The sequence below is a fragment of the Gorilla gorilla genome, chromosome 7, assembly GCF_029281585.2.
Source record: "Gorilla gorilla gorilla isolate KB3781 chromosome 7, NHGRI_mGorGor1-v2.1_pri, whole genome shotgun sequence".
In the NCBI taxonomy this organism is placed as follows: Eukaryota; Metazoa; Chordata; class Mammalia; order Primates; family Hominidae; genus Gorilla; species Gorilla gorilla.
The window spans coordinates 66,767,077-66,789,010 of record NC_073231.2 but is presented as its reverse complement, the minus strand read 5'-3'; the positions used below and the strand labels follow the sequence as shown (position 1 = coordinate 66,789,010).

Below are 21,934 nucleotides of genomic sequence, written 5' to 3'. Positions count from 1 at the left end.
TTTAAAAATATTTTTTGGCCGGGCAAGCTGGCTCATGCCTGTAATCCCAGGAGTTCAAGAACAGCCCGGACAAAATAGTGAGACCCAGGGTCTACAAAAAGAGTTTTAAAAATCTGCCAAACATGGTGGTATGCACCTGTGGTCCTAGCTACTTGGGGGCTGAAGTGGGGGGCTCGCTTGAGACTGAAAGGTTGAGGCTGCAGAAAGCCTTGACTACGCCACTGCACTCCATCCTGGGTAAAAGAGCAAGACTCTGTCTCCAAAAAAAAAAAATAATCCAACAAACAAATAAACCTTTTTTTTTTTGGTAGAGAAAGGGTCTATGTTGTCCAGGCTGGTCTCGAACTCCTGACCTCAAGTGATAATTCCACCTCGGCCTCCTAAAGTGCTTGAGCCACCGTGTCAGGCCCCAAAACTCATTTCTTTTCTTTTCTTTTTTTTTTTTTCTTTTTTGAGACAGAGTCTTACGCTGTCACCCAGACTGGAGTGCAGTGAAACAACCATGGCTTACTGCAGCCATGACCCCCAAGCTCAGGCGGTTCTCCTGCCTCAGACTCCCAAGTAGCTGGGACCACGGCATGTGCCATCACACCTGTCTAATGCTTTTTATTACTTGTAGAGACAGGGCCTCCCTGTGTTGCTCAGGCTAGTCTCAAACTCCTGCGCTCAAGTGATACCCCTACCTTGGCCTCCCAAAAGTGCTGACATTACAGGTGTGAGCCACCACACCCAGCCAAAAACCCAGTTCTTAAACTTTGATTAAATGCTTTTGCTTCTGTGTCTGTAGCCAAATGCTACACAGGAACCAAGGGAAATTGCCCATATGGACTGAGGGAAACTTTTCCTCACTAGTTTCACTACTGCTGGTCCCACTTCCTACATTCTGATCCTTCCTTTCTAAGCATTTAAACACATTACTTTCTCCTTAAATTCTTGCACCCAAAATATAAAATCCTGCTTAGCTACAAGCAACTTAGATTTAACCTTCTATCTTTCTTTACATGACTCATCAAAATTCATTTCTCAATCCTCCTGTATTTCTGTGTGTGTTGGGGCGGGGAGGGGGTGTAGATAGATACCAATCAGTTACTTTATCAGACTTCACACACACTAATTTTCTTTTGCAGACAGGCTCTATACCTACACGTCAAGCACATAAAACTGATAAAAGACAACGAGAGGCCAGGCGCAGTGGCTCACCACAGTAATCCCAGTACTTTGAGAGGCCAAGGTGGGTGGATCACTTGAGGTCAGGAGTTCGAGACCAGCCTGGTCAACATGATGAAACCCCATCTTTACTAAAAGTACAAAAATTACCTGGGTGTGTTGACGTGCACCTCTAATCCCAGCTACTCGGGAGGCTGAGACAGGAGAATCGCTTGAACCTGGGGGGCAGAGGTTGCAGTGAGGCAAGATTGTGCCACTGCATTCCAGCCTGGGCAACAGAGCAAGACTCCGTCTCAAAAATAAAAATAAAAACAAGGCTGGGCGTGATGACTCAGGCCTGTAATCCTAGCACTTTGGGAGGCCAAGGCGGGCGGATCACCTGAGGTCGGGAGTTCAAGACCAGCCTGATCAAAATGGAGAAACCCAGTCTCCACTAAAAATACAAATTTAGCCAGGCATGGTGGCACATGCCTGTAATCCCAGCTACTTGGGAGGCTGAGGCAGGAGAATCCCTTGAACCCAGGAGGCAGAGGTTGCGGTGAGCTGAGATTGTGCCATTGGACTCCAGCCTGGGCAACAAGAGTGAAACTCTGTCTCAAAAAATAATAATAATAATAATAAAATAATAAAAACACAGACAACGAGAGACTGAGGAACTATTCCAGATTTAAGAAAACTAAACGGATATAACGTTAGAAAAAATTGCATAAACTTTATTAACAACTGCTGTTTAAGCCCACCTTTGACTTACCTCTTTTAATATAGTTAATATAGTTAATATGTTTAATATATATATTTAATATAGTTAATACAAATACAAAAAAATAACAGTGTATGAGACATTAACACTAACATGAAGAGTACATGATCAATTTTGGGAAAATATTGAGAAACAAAGTTAAAATCGGTAGTTGCCTTAATGTCCTAAATACCTCAACACGGGCCGGGTGCAGTGGCTTACGCCTATAATCCCAGCACTTTGGGAGGCTGAGGCAGGTGGATCACCTGTGGTTGAGAGTTCAAGACCAGTCTGGCCAACATGGTGAAACCTCGTCTCTATTAAAAATATAAAAATTAGCCAGGTGTGGTGGCATACACCCATAATCCCAGCTACTCAGGAGACTGAGGCAGGAGAATCATTTGAATTTGGAAGGTGGAGGTTGCAGTGACTCGAGATCGCGCCACTGCCTTCCAGCCTGGGTGACAGAGCAAGACTCTGTCTCAAAAATAAAAAATAAAAAACCCCAGGCACAGTGGCTCACGCCTGTAATCCCAGCACTTTGGGACACTGAGGAGGGCGGATCACCTGAAATCAGGAGTTCAAGACCAGCCTGGCCAACATGGCAAAACCCCATCTCTACTAAAAACACAAAAATTAGCCAGGTGTGGTGGGCGCCTGTAATCCCAGCTACTTGGGAAGCTGAGGCAGGAGAATTGCTTTGAACCTGGGAGGTGGAGGTTGCAGTGAGCCAAGATCGCACCACTGCACTCCAGAGTGGGCGGCAGAGCAAGACTCTGTCTCAAAACAGGTATCTGGGCCCCTCCCCACCAGAATTCCTGATTCAGTAGTTACAGGACGAAGTCTGAGAATCTGTATTTCTAACAAGCTGTCAGGTTCTCTCCTCTTCCAGGGACCACACTTTCAAGAACCATTGCTTTAAATCAATGTTGACTGTTAACCTACCAGCTTCCCAAGAACAGAAGAACGATTTGTATTTAACCAACTATGAGTAAGCAACATGTTCAATACTGCATAGTTCGTGAGATGTAATAGGAAAGAACAACATGCAAAGGCCTCATGGGAGGTGAGGGACAATCTGAACTCTTCGTTAATGAACTTCACATTTTAAGTTCTTATAACAAATTGCTATTTTTTTTTTTTTTAAGATAAGGTCTCACTCCATTGCTCAGGCTGGAGTGCAGTGGCATGATCTTGGCTCACTGCAACCTCTGCCTCCTGGGTTCCAGCAATTCTCCCACCCCAGCCTCCCAAGTAGCTGGGACTATAGACACATGCCACCACACATGGCTACATGGCTAATTTTTTTTTTTTTTTTTGGTAGAGAAAGGGTTTCACCGTGTTGGCCAGGCTGGTCTCGAACTCCTAACCTCAAGTGATCCTCCCACCTCAGCTTCCCAAAGTGAGTCACCGTGCCTGGCCACAAATTGCTAAATTCGAAAGGAAGAAAAAAAGCATGCAAAGGAGAATGAGATCAAGGGCCAAAATAAATCTAAAAAAAAAAATGTGGTAAATAGACGAAGCAACCATTTGAATCCCTAATCACTACCTCCATTATCAATTCCATCAGTGCCTACCCCAGCAATCCCATTCAATTAAACTTGTTGAGTACAATATAAATAACTTCTTATTTATTCAATATCTTCTACCTCTCAAATGTTCAAGAAATCTGAAAAAAAAAATAAATTAGAATACATGGCTACATACATTTACTACTTCCATTTGATTAGAAAACAAAAAAAGGAGTGTAGATAGGGGAACATTAGACAGGGGAATTGATGCAGAAAGTAAAACTATGACTTTCAATATAAATAGATGTCTATACTGTGAAGTACCTTTCTTCTCTTGCCTCAGGGCTGTTCTGCGATGTAATTGCAGGTTCTTTCTTCTTTTCGTCAAGGTCTTTCTCAGTTGATGGCCCATCTGAAAATTATGAAATCTCTTAAGTTGCTAGCATTTGTAAAAACTAAAAACTAAAATACTGCATGTTAACAGGCTATTTGCACAACATGAACTAAAATCCTAAGTTTCCTACAAGTAGATGAAGTTTGCATAAGCTATTAGCATATGTACTATTTTTCACAATGCAAGTTCAGTCAACACTCCCAAATAAATTCCCTCATTTGGTGGGAACTACAAATTCACACGCCATGGGAACCTAAAGGGAGGAAAGTATATGGAACAAAGAGATGGGAAGAATATGGAAATATCTGCACTGTTACTTTAAAAATGAAAGCACAGGCCGGTGCAGTGGCTCACGCCTGTAATTCCAGTAGTTTGGGAGGCTGTGGATCACTTGAGCTCATGAGTTTGAGACCAGCCTGGGCAACACGACAAAACTCTGTCTCTACAAAAAATACAAAAATTAGCCGGGCGTGGTGGTGCACACCTGTAGTCTCAGCTACTTGGGAGGCTGAAGTGGGGAGGATGGCTTTTGCCCAGCAGGTGGAGGCTGCAGTGAGCCAAGATCACACCACTGCATGCCAGCCCGGGCAATAGAGCCAGACCTTGTCTCAAAATAAAGTCAAATAAAATAAAAATTAAAGCGTACACAGCAATATTGTTTTTAATAAATTTCCATAAAGTTAGAAAATTTAAGGTGGTATCCAAAATATAAACAAATATTTCTGGGATGGTAAACAAAAAACACTTTCATAGAAAATACCTCAGGATGAGTAAGACCTACCCAGTACCTTCTCTATCTTAAATGATCTATAAAGTAATACAGAGTGCACAAGCTTCAAGACTTAAAGAGGTGGCCAGGCACAGTGGCTCATGCCTGTAATCCCAGCACTTTGGAAGGCCACGGCGGGCAGATCACGAGGTCAGGAGATCAAGATCATCCTGGTTAACATGGTAAAACCCCGTCTCTACTAAAAAACATACAAAAAATTAGCCGGGCGTGGTGATACGCGCCTGTAGTCCCAGCTACTCAGGAGGCTGAGGCAGAAGAATAGCTTGAACCCGGGAGGCGGAGATTGCAGTGAGCCGAGATCATGCCACTGCACTCCAGCCTGGGCAACAGAGCAAGACTCTGTCTCAAAAAAAAAAAAAAAAAAAGAGGTAAGCAATGAGATATTATGAAATAAGGTACATAAAAATAGGTTGAGTCAGTGCAGTATTTCAACAGCCCAAAGAAACATTCACTTTTAAATCAATCAACACAGTCTTAAATTTTAAAACTGGTGCCTGCCTGGGGCCGAATGTGGTGGCTGACACCTGTAAACCCAACACTTTGGGAGGCTGAGGCAGGTGGATCACTTGAGGTCAGGAGTTCAAGACCAGCCTAGCCAATATGGTGAAACCCTATCTCTACTAAAAATACAAAAATTAGCTGGACATGGTGGTGCACACCTGCAATCCCAGCTGACGCTGAGGCAGGAGAATCATTTGAACCTGGGAGGAGGAGGTTGCAGTGAGCCGAGATTGTGCGACTGCACTCCAGCCTGGGTGACAGAGTGAGACTCTGTCTCAAAAAAGAAAAAAAAAAAAAAATTCAGTGCATGCCTGTAGTCCCAGCCACTCAGGAAGCCCAGGCAGGAGGAACGCTTGAGCCCAGGAACTTGAGGCTGCAATGAGCTATAACTGCACCACTGCACTCCAGCCTGGATGACAGAGTGATACCTGTCTCAAAAAAAAACAAAACAAAAACAAAACACATAGCCTTGAAGCTAAGTTCAGAAAACGTTTGGGTCTACTGTACAAAGTATACCAGTTAAGTACATTTTGCTCCCTACATAAGCAATAAAGGCTACATAAAGAATTCTTTCAATTGTTCATATCTCTCTGTATAGAATATAGAAGAAACTATATCCAACTGGATAGCAGAATCACCTAGGGAGCTTTTAAACATATCCTCATGCCAAGCTCCAAACCAGATCCATTCAATCCAAATCTCTGGCAGTGAGGCGCAGGCATCATTATTTTTAAGTTCCTTAGACAACTCTAATATATAGTTATCTGGATGAGAATCACTGATAAGAGAATGGTTGAAATCACAACTGTAGAACTCATCTTGTAAAGTTGAAGTTTGTCAAACCTAAAACACAATTCAAGCCCTCTGATAAAACACGCACATACACTTTAGTCTTCACATAATTTTACTGCTCCTTGTTATTCTCAATAATTTCCTTGAAGGCTCAAATCCCAAAGATGCTATAGTACTGTAACACTGAAAACAAAGATTAATAATGACACATGGCAAGGACTAAGAAATGGTCCAAAAGTAATAGGGTAGAAAGCATTTAAAAGGGAAAACTGATAATAACAATGAAATATGATCCAGCAAGGATCCAATGCTGCCAAAGGGACAGCAGAACTATCTCACACACTGCTCTGGCACAGTGAATTAGTACAATCCTTTTGGACAGCAGAGCAGTAAGAGGCATGAACAGCCTCAGAAGCATCCCTACTATCTGATACGGTGTTGTGGGCAACACAGCCCAGCTAGCAGGGAAGGAGGTGCTCCAGCTCTGGACTCCAGCTGTCTGCAATCAAGTCCCAGCTTGGCTATTCACCACTGATTCAACTGTGTGCAAGGTATTTAACCGCTCAGTGCCTCAGATTCCTCATCATAAAATGGAGATTATAACAGCACCTACCAAATTGGATTGTTGTGAGGATTAAATGCATTAATACAGGTCAATGCTTGGCATATCTTAAGTATTCAACAATGCGCTACCTAGTAGCAGTAGTAGTAAATGTAGAAATCTAGCTAACAATGTAAAGAAAAAGCTTTAGGCAGAAAGATATCCATCAAGACATTAGTTACAACCACCATAAAGTTAAAAACAACAAATCTAACAACCGGCAAGTGATCAACTAAAATATGGTATAGTCAACTGAATAAATCATTCTGAAACCAATAAAAATAATAGTTATGATAGAAAAACAAACTATTTTCATTAAAAAAGGTAATATAAATTAAGTACACACACAGCATAGGTAAAATTATAGTAGGGGTAAAATTTATGCAAATTAAATTTGAATAGTAATGTATTACAATCCATTGTACAGAAAAGGAACCTGCGAGTCTACACTAATGGATAAATAGCTAAGGGGTAAAACGAAGGTTGTCTTTTTTTTTTTTTTTTTTTTTTTTAGACAGACTCTCACTCTGTTGCCCAGGCTGGAGTTCAGTGGCGCAATCTCGGCTCAGTGCAAGCTCCGCCTCCCGGGTTCACGCCATTCTCCTGCCTCAGCCTCTCGAGTAGCAGTAGCTGGGACTACAGGTGCTCACCATCACACTCAGCTAATTTTTTTGTATTTTTTTAGGAGAGACGGGGTTTCACCGTGTTAGCCAGGATGGTCTCGATCTCCTGACCTCGTGATCTGCCTGCCTCAGCCTCCCAAAGTGCTGAGATTACAGGCGTGAGCCACCATGCCTGGCCAGAAGGTTCTTCTTCTAACAGAATGATGATTTTATAAGTATTGAAGCAGAGGAGTCAGAAAAATCACAATTTTGCAACTACTACTACAAAGATTGGTTTGAGCAAAAAATCAATGGATCCTAAATTGGGAGGGGAGGAAAAAGATTTGTTAAGGTGTGAGACAGTTTCAGGATCTTAAAAGTGTCTCCCAGAGAATGGCTATTAGCTACAAGAGGAAAAACAATACACTATACAGTGTAGCTTTGACTAGATTCTCAAAATTACCATCAATCACTCTGGATATGATACCTTGAGAAGGACATAACATGCTTAAACAGTATTCCAACTGGGGATGTACAACCTGATCTAATCATGAGAAAAAAGCAGGTACACCTCAAATAAGGAATATGCTATTAAAAACAAAGGAGGGGCCAAGCGCGATGGCTCACGCCTATAAACCTAACACTTTGGGAGGCCAAGGCAGGTTGGATCGCTTGAGCCCAAGAGTCCAAGACCAGCCTGAGCAACATAGTGAGACTCTGTCTCAAATCAGTAAATAAATAACAAAGGAGGGCAGTGGCGGATGCTTGCAGTTCCAGCTACTCAGGAGTCTGATGTGAAAGACTGCTTGAACCCAGGAGTTGGAGGTTAGCCTAGGCAACATAGCAAGACCCCTATTTCAACACAAAACAAAAAAAGTGGTGGGAAAGGGGGTGGATAGGGGAATAAACCTGCTTCAAGGATACAGCTTAAAAATGTGGGAAATTCTGCCTTGAATATATTTCCTAGTTTACTTTTAAACCACAATCCAATTCCACTTTGCATTCATTACAACTGGTCATTTTCTGCATATTGTATAACATATCCAAGTTCTATTTTTTAAGCCCATTATGAATTTGATAAAAATCTGATTTGCATGAAAGTATTTTAAAATACACATTAATGATGGTTACATGAATGTATATGTAAGATAAAATTGCTCAGAAGGATACATGCCCCCACACATACATGTCCCCACACATACACTAGCGCCAGTAAAAACTGATGAAATCTGAATAAGGTCTGTAGACTGTATCACTGTCAATTTCCTGGTTGAGATTCTGTATATGAGAGTTATGTGATATTACCATAGGAGGAAGCTGGATAAAGGGTACATGAGACCTTTCTGTACTTTTTTTTTGTGGTAATTTTCTGTGAGTCACTTATTATGTCAAAATAAAAAGTTAAACTCCACACATTCAGGAGGCATACATACTTTCTTCTGTAGGAAATGACCTTGTTTCTTTTAGCCCTACTTGAGGCAGGGGACCAGGAATGAGGGGGAAGGGACAGGATATATACACACACACACACATAAAATTTTAAAGCATGGCCCACAACAGTAATTTTTTTATTGGGTTTGTGCAATTAATGTGAAAGACAAAATTGCGTTTAATTTTCTTTCCTTCCAAATTTGACTTTCAGGAAATATATCAACAAAAAATTGACAGCCCCAAAATAAAATTTAAGGTGAGGGAATTCATATTTGTTGGGCTAGGACCCTATGTACATTTCCTACACAGGCGATAATTGATAGTGAAAGATCACAGACCAAAAACAAAGAAAAAGTAAAATCATGAACCTAATTAAACAGGTTGGTCTTCAGATGAGAAAGGAACATTTCTGCCTTGGGGGAAAAACAAAGGAGAAGGGGTACCTGTATTCTTCAAAATGTCAATTTCATAAAAGATAAAGAAAAGCTTAAGAATGATTTCAAATTAGAAAACTAGCTATGTGAGGCCAGGCGCGGTGGCTCACACCTGTAATCCCAGCACTTTGGGAGGCCAAGGCGGGCAGATCACAAGGTCAGGTGATCGAGACCACCCTGTCTAACACGGTGAAACCTCGTCTCTACTAAAAATACAAAAAATCAGCTGGGCGTGGTGGCGGCTGCCTGCAGTCCCAGCTACTCGGGAGGCTGAGGCAGAATGGCATGAACCCAGGAGGCGGAGCTTGCAGTGAGCCGAGATTGCACCACTGCACTCCAGCCTGGGCAACAGAGTGAGACTCAGTCTCAAAAAAAAAAAAAAGAGAAAACTAGCTATGTGATCCTGAACTGGATCTTTTCCTGAAGGTAGAAAAACAAAAGAACTATAAAAAACATTATTGGGACAACTGACAAACCTGAACATAAACCATAAAATACTAAACCAATGTTAAATTTCCTATATTTCTTATACTATGATTCCATAAAAAAATAAGCTTGTAGTAAGGAAATACACGCAAGTATTTAAAGGGTAAAAGAGCATGATATATTCAACCTACATTCAAATGGTTCCGAAAAAAATAATTTGTGTGTGTGCAAATAGAGAAAGAAAAAGAGATAATATGATAAAACAAATATGGCAAATATTAAAAATTGATGATATGGATAAAGGATACGGCATTCTTTTAATCATCCTTGCAAGTTTTCTGTAAGTCAAAAAATTTCAAAAACCATTTCAAAAGGTATCCACAACCTTTCCTTTAAGAGAAAATTCTTCTTACTGAAAGAGTTTATCCAGTTGTGTCAAAAGTTAAGAAAGCCAAATTTGACTGGCCTAAAAGGCAAAAAAACCCTAAAGATCAAATTAACTCCCCTCGCCTTTATTACAAGGCACTGCTTTCAGTATATCTAGATTCACTAAGAAAAAAATGTAACCATTAACTAACCATAAAATGTAACGATTAACTGTTTGAATAAATCACAACATCATAAATATATGTAAGGGAAGATCAATGATACCTAGTAATTTTTTCCAGGATTTGATGAGAGACTTTGCCAAAGATGTAACTTCCTCATCTGTACTCTGCTTGCGAATAGCATTAACTGACATTCCGATTCTTGTGGACTGCAAGGCAATAACAAAAAAATTATGTATACCAATTTTATTTTAAACAAATTAGTATTTCACCTACATTCTTTTCTTTCCCAGATTCCTGTTTCTATTTTAGAATTCTAAAACTTCAATTTTTGGATCCTTATAATAGCAAATTATATTAAGATACATACATCTTCAGATCAAACACTAGACTCATTAATGTTCTTATCATCAAGATCTAGAAGCATAAAACTCACTACTGTAATAAGTCTGGTTAACTAGAAAAATGCAATCAATCTTTCCACAAGTGAGAAGTGAAGATAAACGAGGATAAAATATAAAATGTTGTATATCAGTCAGGCTGAAGCAATCATGACTAATACATGCATTTATTTGTTTCTATACATTCTTCTACATGGATTACTTCATAGAGCACCAGCTGCAAATTATTATGAGGATATCCAAACATAAACTACCACCTATCCAGGTTTAAAAGGCTTTATTTTGCCAGGAACCAGCATATAATCAGAGACATTAAAATGCACTTCACAAAATACAGGTAAAATTTAACCTGTGATAATTACGTGCCTAGAATTATGCTTAGAGCATCCACATTCATCAATCTTTCTGACAACCCTTCAAAGTTGAGATTATCCCTATTTTTAAAGATGAAGAGATTGGAAGTACCAATAAATAACGTGCCCAGCATCACATCATTACCAACCAGCAAAGCTGGGATTTTTTTTTTTTTTCTTTTTTTTTTTTGAGACGGAATCTCACTCTGTCACCCAGGCTGGAGTGCAGTGGGGCACGATCTTGGCTCACTGCAACCTCCACCTCCTGGTTCAAGCAATTCTCCTGCCTCAGCCTCCCGAGTAGCTGGGATTACAGGCACATGCCACCTCGCCCGGCTGATTTGTGTATTTTTAGTAGAGACGGATTGCACCACGTTGGCCAGGGGGTCTCAAACTCTAGATCTCAGGTGATCCACACACCTCAGCCTCCAAAGTGCTGGGATTACAAGCATAAGCCACCGGCCCAGCCAAAAACTGGGATTTTAATCCAGGTTTGTTCACTGCCGAAGTCCATGGTCTTTCTAGCACATCAATGGTTTCAAATTGTGCTCAAAGAACACAAAAGCTATGACAGCCCAAATATGGATGATAAATAAAAAATGGCATATTATTTAGTAAGTTCGGGTTGTTAACAGACAATATTTCAAACATATGGTCTATGGAAGAAAAAAATAACAAAAGGAGTTCTTAGTGGTGAAAAAAAGAGAAACCCTATTGTAAGCTTTATGGTAGAAAAATATACGGGTACTTGAGGTTTCCTTCTAAATTATTCAATCCTCTCAACAAACAGATTCAGGATCTAAGTTTTATTCAAGAATTTAGAATATGTGGTTGGCTAGAGTGTCCTATATCTCTTAGAAAGCTGAGCAAAACAGACAAGATTGAACAGCAGAAAGATAAAGGGACTCCACAATTTTAAAGCCCCAAACAATTTGGGGTTAACAAGGCTAGTTTACTAGGAAAAAAACTCCACTTTTTGAATGTGTGAAGGAAATAACTTATTAGTGTGGTTCTGAAGCTTAGAACTGACACAAACGTGCAAAAAAATAAAATGGCACTTTACTAGGGGCTTGCAGGAGAGCAAAGGTGTAAGGAGATGATGAACTGTGTACTGCTGGGTGATTGCTTTTTAATTATCAGACGATGTTTTGATTACTAAAAAGTCAATGATTATCCCGCTTAGCCTCAAACAAAACCTATACTGAGAATATAGTTATCTTGTAATAAACATGCTTATCTATGGAAGAGATTGTCAAGCCAAAATAATAAGAAATGAGGGGCACGGTGGCTCACACCTATAATCCCAGCACTTTGGGAGGCTGAGGCGGGCGGCTCATGAAGTCAGGAGTTCGAGACCAGCCTGGCCAATATAGTAAAACTTTGTCTCTACTAAAAAAAAAAAACAAAAAACAAACAAACAAAAAACAAATTAGCTGGGCGTGGTGGCAAGCGCCTGTAGTCCCAGCTACTCGGGAGGCTGAGACAGAAGAATCACTTGAACCCAGAAGGCAGAAGTCGCAGCGAGCCAAGATCACACCACTGCGCTCCAGCTTCCAGCCTGGGTGACAGAGCAAGACTGTCTCCAAAAAGAAAAAAAAAGGGCGGGTATCGTGGCTCACGCCTCTAATCCCAGCACTCTGGGAGGCCGAGGTGGGTGGATCACGAGGTCGGGAGATTAAGACCATCCTGGCTAACATGGTGAAACCCCATCTTTAAAAAATACAAAAAATTAGCTGGGCGTGGTGGCATGCGCCTGTAGTCCCAGCTACTTGGGAGACTGAGGCAGGAGAACTGCTTGAACCCGGGAGGTAGAGGTTGCAGTGAGCCGAGACTGCACCACTGCACTCCAGCCTGGGTAACAGAACGAGACTCCGTCTCAAAAAAAAAAAAGAAAAAAAAGAAATGAAGCTGCTGAGGTAGAATGAAAAACAAAGATTTGAAATAAGTTTTTCTTTTTTCCTTTGGGGGTACCATGGAAAAAATGAAAAAAAAAAAGTAGAGGAAAAGATTATGAAGCTATTTACTTGGATAAGCAAGTCTGAAGTTGCCTCTATGAATTCCCTAGAGATTTTTCCTAAAATTGGTATGCTAAGACTTACAAGATGTAATAGATAGGTTATATGAAAGTATTCTGTGCTCAAGTGACCTTAGGAATTGTGGGATTATAACTGTTTTCTTGACTGCAGGACTAACGAAAGCTTTCAGGACAAACTATACATCGTGAAACTCTAGCAGATAAAATATGTGCCTTTGCCTATGATTTCTATAGAACATCAGGTATACAGAAAGAAAGACATTACCTTGGAAAGGTGGAGAGTGCATTAAGCAGCCTTAGGGGTCAGCTGCACACTGATGGAAAAGCAGAAAGGAATGAGTACTGAGATCAAGAGACACTGTTAACATCACAGGAAACAAGCAGATTTGGTGTGCTCCAGAAGAAAAGTCTCCTTTGTGATCACTCATGAGTTTTTGCCAAGATGATCTCAAGGTAGCCACTAAATCTTAAGGTAAAAAACATATAGCTACTGTACAGCTACTATAAAACACATATGTAAAACATACATTTAAAACACACATATATAAAAGACAACATAAAAGAAACACACAGCTACTATAAAACATTTTTGAAAGAAATTAAAGATAACCTAAACAAAATTTTTAAATCTCATGTTGATAGACCAGAAGACTTAAATGTTAAGACTGCAATACTAATCAAGTCGAACTACTGACTCAATGCAATGCCTATCAGAATCCCATCTGCCTTTAGTGTAGAAATTGATAAGCGTACCCTAAAGTCCATACAGAAATGCAAAGGACCCCAAACAGCCAAAACAATCTTGAAAAAGAAGAACAAAGTTGGAGCACTCACAATTCCCTATAGTAACCAAGATAGCATGGTACTGGCAAAAGGATGGACGTGCAGATCAATGGGATAAATTTAAGACTCCAGAAATAAACTCCTACATTTTTCATCAACTGATTTTAGATAAGGATATCAAGACAATTCATTGGAGAAAAGAATATTCTTTTCAACAAATGGTGCTGGAACAACTAGATATCCACATGTAAAAGAATAAAGCTGAACCTCTTCCTTATACCACACATAAAAATCAACTCAAACAGGAGTAAAGCTTCGTGACCTTGGATTAGGGAATGGTTTCTTGGATATGACACCTAAGGCGCAAGCAATCAAAGAAAAAATAGAATATATCAAAATTTAAAACTTTTGTGCTTCAATGAACATCATCGAGAAAGCAAAAAGGTAATTCACAGAAAGAGACAATATTTGCAAACTCTATGTCTGATAAGCGACTTGTATCTGGAATATATAAAGAACTATTACAACTCAATTAAAAAAAAAGACAATCCAATTTAAAAACGGGCAAAGGATCTGGATAGACATTTCTCCGAATAAGATATAAAGATAACCAACAAGCACATGAAAAGATATTCAACATCCTTAGACATTACGGAAATAAAAATTAAAGCTACAATGAAATACCACTACACCCACTACAATAGCTATAATCAAAAACAAACAACAACAAGTGTTTGCAAGGATGCAGAGAAACTGGACCCCTCGTTTACTGCTACTAGGGATATAAAATGGTACGGTGGCTGGAGAAAAGAGTCTGGCAGGTCCTCAAAATGTTAAACACACAGTTACCACATAAACCAGCAATACCATTCCCAGGTATCTACACAAGAACAACAAAAACATATGCTCACACAAACTTGTACATAAACACGCATAGCAGTGTGATACATAACAGCCAAAAAAGTCTAAATGCATCAACTGACAAATGGATAAACAACATGTGAAATATCCACGCAACTGAATATTATTCAGCCATAAAAAGGCCTGAAAATTCTGACATAAACTGCAACATGGATGAATCCTGAAAACATTAAGCTAAGTGACAGAAGCCAGACATCAAAGGTCAGATACTATATGATTCCATTTATATGAAAACTCCAGAACAGGCAAACCTATAGAGACAGAAAGATTAGTGGTTGCCTAGGCTGGAAGGAGGAAGACCAGTTGCGGGGAACGGAGAATGACTTTTTGGGGTGATGAAAATGTTCTAAAGTTAATTGTGGTGATAGTACCAGAATATACTAAAAAACAATGAATCATACACTCTAAATGAATGAATTGTATGGTATGTGAATTATATCTCAATAATACTGTTTAAAAAAAAAAAAGAAACATACAGCTACGTTTACTATCCTTTTAATAAGTTCCAAGACAGCAGGGACCTTGTCTTGTCTGCCACTATATTCAGCATGTGGAATAATATCTAGCACATAGTAGACACTTAATCATGATTGAATAAATTAATCTACTATATATAAAAACTTACAAAACTAGCCAAATCTATTACTAGCCCAAATATTTGTCTTCCTGTTTACTTCCCCACCTTCAACCCATACCCACCTTCTACTCTCTCACTCTGCTCAAAGTTTCCTGCACTCCCAATTGTAAACTCCCATGGACTCTTCAGATCTCATTTGATTTAATCAGTCTGTTATATCCCAACTCTGTTTTCCCTTTTTCCTAGGGGATCTAACCCACCTCTATGCTATTACTTCCCAAATATTTCCTAAACCTGTCCTTTCTCTTATATTCTAGAGCTGTTTACGTATATGGCTATTTAAAATTTGTTAAAATTAAATGAAATTTAGAATTCCGTTCCTTAGTCATATTTCAAGTGCTCAATAGCCTCATGTAGTTAAGCACTACCATATCAGTCAACACTCACATCAGAAACATTTCCATCACTGCAAAGTCATACTTGACAGCACTGCTAGGGAGGACATACTCAACTACCTACCAGATACCTGCATATACTTGTTTCATAGGCATCTCAAAATCCAGCGTATCCAAATTATCCTTTATCTCTTCACCCCTCCATTTTTATTTTCTTCTCATCCCAAGCTCACCTTCATACTACCTTTCTTGAATATTCTTATACTGCCAAATGGCACCATCTACCCAGTCGCCATGGCAAAAATCTCAGTCATCCTAAATTCCTCCACTCCTTCACCTCCATCCAAACAACTACCAATCCTTATAGGCTGTCTTTCATTAACAAATTCCCCTTCTCTCCATTTATATTGCTATTATCTTAGTTTAAGCCCTCATCACTCCTCACCTGAATAACTTCATTAGTCAACAGGTCTTTCAGGCTCCAGCTTCCCATTTCCTCCAATGTGCAAATCTGGTCACATACTCCCCTGCCTAACACCTTTCAGTAGTAATGCTCTCAGCATCGCATATGAAGCCCTGCGTGCCACACCACCTATGTCTTTAAAATCCTGTATGCAACTAGCTCTTCCCATGTCTTTAACCCCATATGCAACTAGCTCTCCTTTATTTTCACTTCTAAATGCCACACTGCTTCCACATACTGTTTTCTCTGCTGAAATATCTTTCCCTGTCTATCTGCTGAGGGAGAACCTAGTCATCTTTTGAGATGTGGTTTCAGCTTTATCACCTACATAACAGCATTCTGCACCTCCCAGATTATGTACTTAGATTGACAAGCAAACTTCTTCGTTCTTCTTCCTACCCTCCTTCTTTCCCCCAGATGAACACTGTATGGACTTTTCTTTGGGTACCTACATCTTTGTTTATATGTCAGTTTTCCTCTACTAGAATTTAAGTTCAATGAGGAGGGAAAGGCCTTATCTTATTCATCTTTATAAACCCAGCACAATTCTTAATCATAGTAAAAACTCTTAGCCGGGTGTGGTGACACACGCCTGTAATCCCAGCTACTCAGGAGGCTGAGGCAGGAGAATCGCTTGAACCCGGGAGGCGGAGGTTGCAGTGAGCCGAGATCGTGCCATTGCACTCCAGCCTGGGCAACAAGAGTGAAACTCCATCTCAAAGAAAAAAAAAAAACCTCGAATGTTTGTTACACACAGGCTTTCCAAAGAAGGAAGCACAGGAAAAAATTAGAGATGGTCATAAATATTAACCCTATCCAACCTCCATACTCTCTCTAACTCTACACGTGCCTGTTAAATAAATAATGGGATTACTATGTTGTTTTCCCCACATAGGTCTGTCGGGATAAAGTTATGCCTTGGTAAGGAACTATCTCAAAGGAAAGTTTATTCTTAGAGTTGACTTGCAAAAGAAGTTGCTGATCATTAGACAGAAACCTGAACTCAGAAGGTAGGACTTCATGACTTACTTCCTTTCTCTTCCTTTCTCTTTCTGGGGTCTAGAGATAGAGGAGTTCTTTTTTGTTTTTTGATAAGAGTCTTGCTCTGTTGCCCAGGCTGGAGTGCAGTGGCGCAATCTCGACTCACTGCAACCTCCGCCTCCTGGGTTCAAGTGGTTCTCCTGCCTCAGCCTCCCGAGTAGCTGGGATTATTACAGGCACATGCCACCATGCCCAGCTAATTTTTTTGTATTTTCAGTAGAGACGGGGTTTCACCATATTGGCCGGCTGATCTCAAACTCCTGAGCTCAAGTGATCCACCCACCTCCAGCTTCCAAAGTGCTGGAATTACAGGCATGAGCCACCTGGTCGGCCTAGAGGAGGAGTTCTTAACCCTTTTTTTGCACCATGGATCCTTCTGGCAGTCTGGTGAAGCTTATGGACCCCTTCTCAGAATCCGTTAAAAATGGATTAAATAAAATACATAGGATTACGAAGCAAACCAACTATATAATATAAAATTACAAAATATTTTTAAATGTAAGATAGTAATGTTCATGCTCCCTAATTTGTGTGTGTGTATTTTTTTTCTTTTTTATCAAGACAGAGTCTTGCTATGTTGCCCAGGCTGGTCTTGAACTGCTGGGCTCAAGCAATCCTCTAGCGTCGATCTCCCAAGGTGTTAGGATTACAGGCACGAGCCACTGTGCCAAGCCCTTCCTTATTAAAACATTAAGTAAGACCTAGCATAAGGTATAACAGCAATAATAATGAGCAATTTCAATACTTTTACAATATAAGTAAACTGAAGTTAAAACATTTGTGAATTATTTTAGTTTTAGTCATAAATACTGGTAATACAACTGTGGTTTAGTGTTTTCTCAACTGAAAGAAATATTCAATTTCAGTTAGCCATTAATGAAAATAAATGTGACTTTTTTTCTCAATCATGTTCACACACCCCCACCACCTTTCCCTAAATTCTGAATTAATATAATAGAAATATCAAATAAAGCACTTGTGGATAATAAAAAAGTCAACCAGAAAATAACGATATTCATGTTATTGGCTATATTAAGTTTCCTTTTTAACACTTTGACTTTTATCAAAGATTTATTTTTATATTTCATTCTTGATGGAACATTAAAATACACTCATGCCTGTAATCCCAGCACTTCAGGAGGCCAAGGATGGTGGATCACCCAAGGTCAGGAGTTTGAGACCAGCCGGCCAACATGGTGAAACCCCGTCTCTACTAAAAATACAAAAATTAGCTGGGCATGGTGGCAGGCGCCCGTAATCCCAGCTACTGGGGAGGCTAAGGCAAGAGAATTGCTTGAATCCAGAAGGCTGAGGTCACAGGTCGTACCACTGCACTCCACTGCACTCCATCCTGGGCCACAGAGTGAAACTGTCTCAAAAAAAAAAAAAAAAAAAAAAAAAAAAAGCTTCTGCACAGCAAAGGAAACAACAGGGTAAAGAGACAATCTGCTGAACAGGAAAAAATATTTGCAAACTATTCATGTGAAAAGGAACTCATATTAACAATAAATAAGGAAGTCAAACAATTCAACAACAACAACAACAACAACCAGGAAACAAATAATCTCATTAAAAAGTAGGCAAAATGCTGGCTGCAGTGGCTCATGCCTGCAATCCCAGCACTTTGGGAGACCAAGGCTGGAGTTCAAGACCAGCCTGGGCAACAAAGGGAGAACCCCGTCTCTAAAAAAAAAATTTTTTTTTAATTAGCCAAGCATGGTAGCATGCTCCTGTAGTCCCCAGTTACTTGGGGGTAAGGGATGGGAGGGGCTGAGGTGGGAGGATCACTTCAGCCCAGGAGGTGGAGGCTGCAGTCAGCCAATGATCATGCCATTGCACTACAACCTGGGCAACAGTGACCTTATCTTAAAAAAAAAAAAAAAAAACAGTGGGCAAAGAACATGAATAGATATTTCTCAAAACAAGACATACGAGTGGTCAACAGGTATAAGAAAAAATGTTCAACATCACTAATCATTGGAGAAATGCAAATAAAAACCACCATGAGATACCATCTTCCTCCAATCAGAATGGCTATTATTTTATTTTTATTTATTTATTTATTTATTTTTTTTGAGACAGAGTCTCACTTTGTGGCTTGGGATGAAGTGCAGTGGCGCAATCTCAGCTCACTGCAACCTCCACTTCCTGGGTTCAACTGATTCTCGTGCCTCAGCCTCCTAAATAGCTGGGACTACAGGTATGCACCACCACACCTGGCTAATTTTTGTATTTTTAGTAGTGACGGTGTTTTACCATGTTAGCCAGGCTGGTCTTGAACTCCTGGCCTCAGGTGATCCACCCGCCTCAGCCTCCCAAAGTGCTGGGATTACAGGCATGAGCGCCTGGCCCAGAATGGCTACTATTAAAAAGACAAAAAAAAAAAAAACAGATGCTGGTGAAGGTGCAGAAAAAAGGGAACTCATACACTGTTAATGGGAATGTAAATTAGCACAGCCACTGTATAAAACAGTATGGAGATTTCTCAAGAACTAAAAATTGAAGTACCATATGATCCAGCAATCCCACTACCAAATATTTATCCAAAGGAAATCAGTTTAACAAAGGGGTATCTGCACCCCTCATGTTTACTGCAGCACTATTCACAATAGCCAAGATATGGAATCAACCTAAGTGCCCATCAATGAATAACTGGATAAAGAAAATTTAACGTATATACACAATGAAATACCATCAGTTATAAAAAAGAATGAAATCATGTATTTGCAGAAACACGGATGGAACTGAAGTTATGTTAACTGAAATAAGCCAGGCAGAGAAAGACAAATATCACGTTCTCACTCCTATGTGAGAGCTAAAACCGTGAGCCTCACAAAGATAGAAAGCAGAGTGATGGATACCAGAGACTGGGAAGGGTGCGTAAGTGAGGCAAGGGAATGAAGACAGGTTTGTTCATGGGTACGAACATATAGTTAGATAGAAGGAATAAGTTCTAAGGTTCCACAGCAGAGTAGGGTCACTATAGTTAACAAAGCATTATATATTTCAAAATAGCGAGAAGAGAGGGCTTGAAATGCTCCCAACACAGAGAAATGATAAATACTGAAGGTGAGGGATACCCTAAATAACCTGACTTCATCATTATACATTCTACGCATGTAACCAAATATTACATATACCCCCTTAAACATCTATAAATATTATCAATAAAGAATAAGACTTCAGTAATGAATCTGTGTAATGTCTACTAGACATCAACTGTGTACATGCTTGACTGGTGCTAAAAAAAAAAAAAAAAAAAAGGGAGAGGAGCGACACCTTGCCATCCTCACCCTGAAGCTAGCTTCATGCTGGCAGCAGCTATCAATAATAGATCAAGAAAGGGAAATCTTAGGAGACCAAATCAGGGCCAAGAATCCAACTTCCTCTCACAGTGAGATTTCACTGCTACTGCCAACTTTAGAGATTCAGGTTTTATTCTCCTTAAGAAAGGCAACATTGCTCTATAATGGCAACTTAGTAGATTATTGATTTATATTGCCATCTGTAAAAAAAAATTAGCAGTTAGTAATGGTTTACACCATTATCAAGACAGTACAAAAACATATTGGTACTGAAGATGTTTTGGTATTTTATGACGACTACCTATTAAAAAAAACTTTGATGCATAAAAGCACATACCTGCAGTAATTCCAGGGTCATAGGAATATTCTTAAGCTCCTTTAGCAAATCCAATGCTCCAGCCTATAAAATAAAATAATTTCGTATTGAATTCCCAAGATGGTAAAACAGGGACTAGCCAGAAATAAGGTTCATGGGAGAATCACAGAAAACACCTAAAGAGGAATAAAATCAGATAAGGAGCAACAGCACCACCTATAGCTTACAGCCAAATATTACAATTTGATATTAATCTATCATATTTCATCTAATCCAATATATTCACATTCTATTTCATTTAGTCTAATATTTACTTAATGTACTATATCTGGATAAATCATTTCTTTGTATACCATCAATAAAGAAAAAACGATTAAGCTATGATACAGTGTTTTATTATAACTTTTTTTTTTTTTTTTAAGACAGAGTCTCACTCTGTTGCCCAGGTTGGAGTGCAGTGGTGTGATCTCAGCTCACTGCAACCTCTGCCTCCCCTCCTGGGTTCAAGCGATTCTCCTGCCTCAGCCTCCTGAGTAGGTGAGATTACAGGCACACACCACCACGCTGGGGTAATTTTTGTATTTTTAGTAGAGATGGGGGCCAAGCTGGTCTCAAACTTCTGATCTCAGGTGATCTGCCTGCCTTGGCCTCCCAAAGTGCTGGGATTACAGGCGTGAGCCACCACGCCTGGCATTATAACTTCTTTCTACTTTTGCTTATTGAAAGAATTATTTTAGAGTTGAAGTTTTTACCACGTCACCTTTTACATATGTAAAAACATACATATAAGTAAAACAAAATTGGCTGTTACTAAAAGTACTTCACATTCAGAACTTTTTGACTCAGATTCAACAGTAACTGTTTTTACCCCACAAAGAGCTGTTTAAGAACACAAGTGACAAAGCATTTCATAGAAGAATCCACAAAAGAGCTAATGCCGTGAGCTCTCGGGCTGGCTTTGCAGTAGTGTGCACAGCTGCTTTTCACCTCCAATGCTCTTCACAGTCATTTGGTTCCTCAGGATTCAAAGAGAGAAAGAAATCCTCTCTCAGATTTCCTTCCAAGCCAATGACACTCATTCCACAAGTTCTGATGCTAGGTTTAGCATTCTGCCTGTGAAAGAACATTACAATGGCCATCTGGCCAATGATATGTGTACCTATCCTGCTTTCTAAAATGTTTAAGTATGAAAACAGGCACCCTACAAATCAATGAAATACACGCTATCCCCCCAAAAAAACAGAAAGAACCATAGCACATCCCTCATTCAACACGCCGAAGGAAAAAGCGAGCAAAGACTCTCATAGTATCACTTTATTTCTTAGATATAAAATCAAGTAAAGGCTTCTAGTCATGTAATTTTTCATTTAAAGGTGACAGACATTAGGCTTGGCCTTCCAGAATAAAA

General features: G+C 39.7%; 1 protein-coding gene across 3 annotated transcripts in view; it reads right to left on the bottom strand.

Annotated features, from left to right (window-relative positions):
* TCEA1 (transcription elongation factor A1) overlaps positions 1 to 21,934 on the bottom strand; it is a 56,968-nt gene that overhangs the window by 24,254 nt on the left and 10,780 nt on the right. For 2 of the 3 annotated variants that reach the window (XM_004047009.5, XM_055348759.2), the window contains exons 2-4: positions 20,548 to 20,610; positions 10,040 to 10,145; positions 3,742 to 3,829 (exon numbers count right to left, since the gene is read on the bottom strand). In XM_004047009.5, the coding sequence (XP_004047057.4) occupies positions 3,742 to 3,829; positions 10,040 to 10,145; positions 20,548 to 20,610 (257 nt within the window). The remainder of the gene's footprint in view (positions 1 to 3,741; positions 3,830 to 10,039; positions 10,146 to 20,547; positions 20,611 to 21,934) is intronic. The other variant, XM_055348761.2, reaches the window with a different exon arrangement.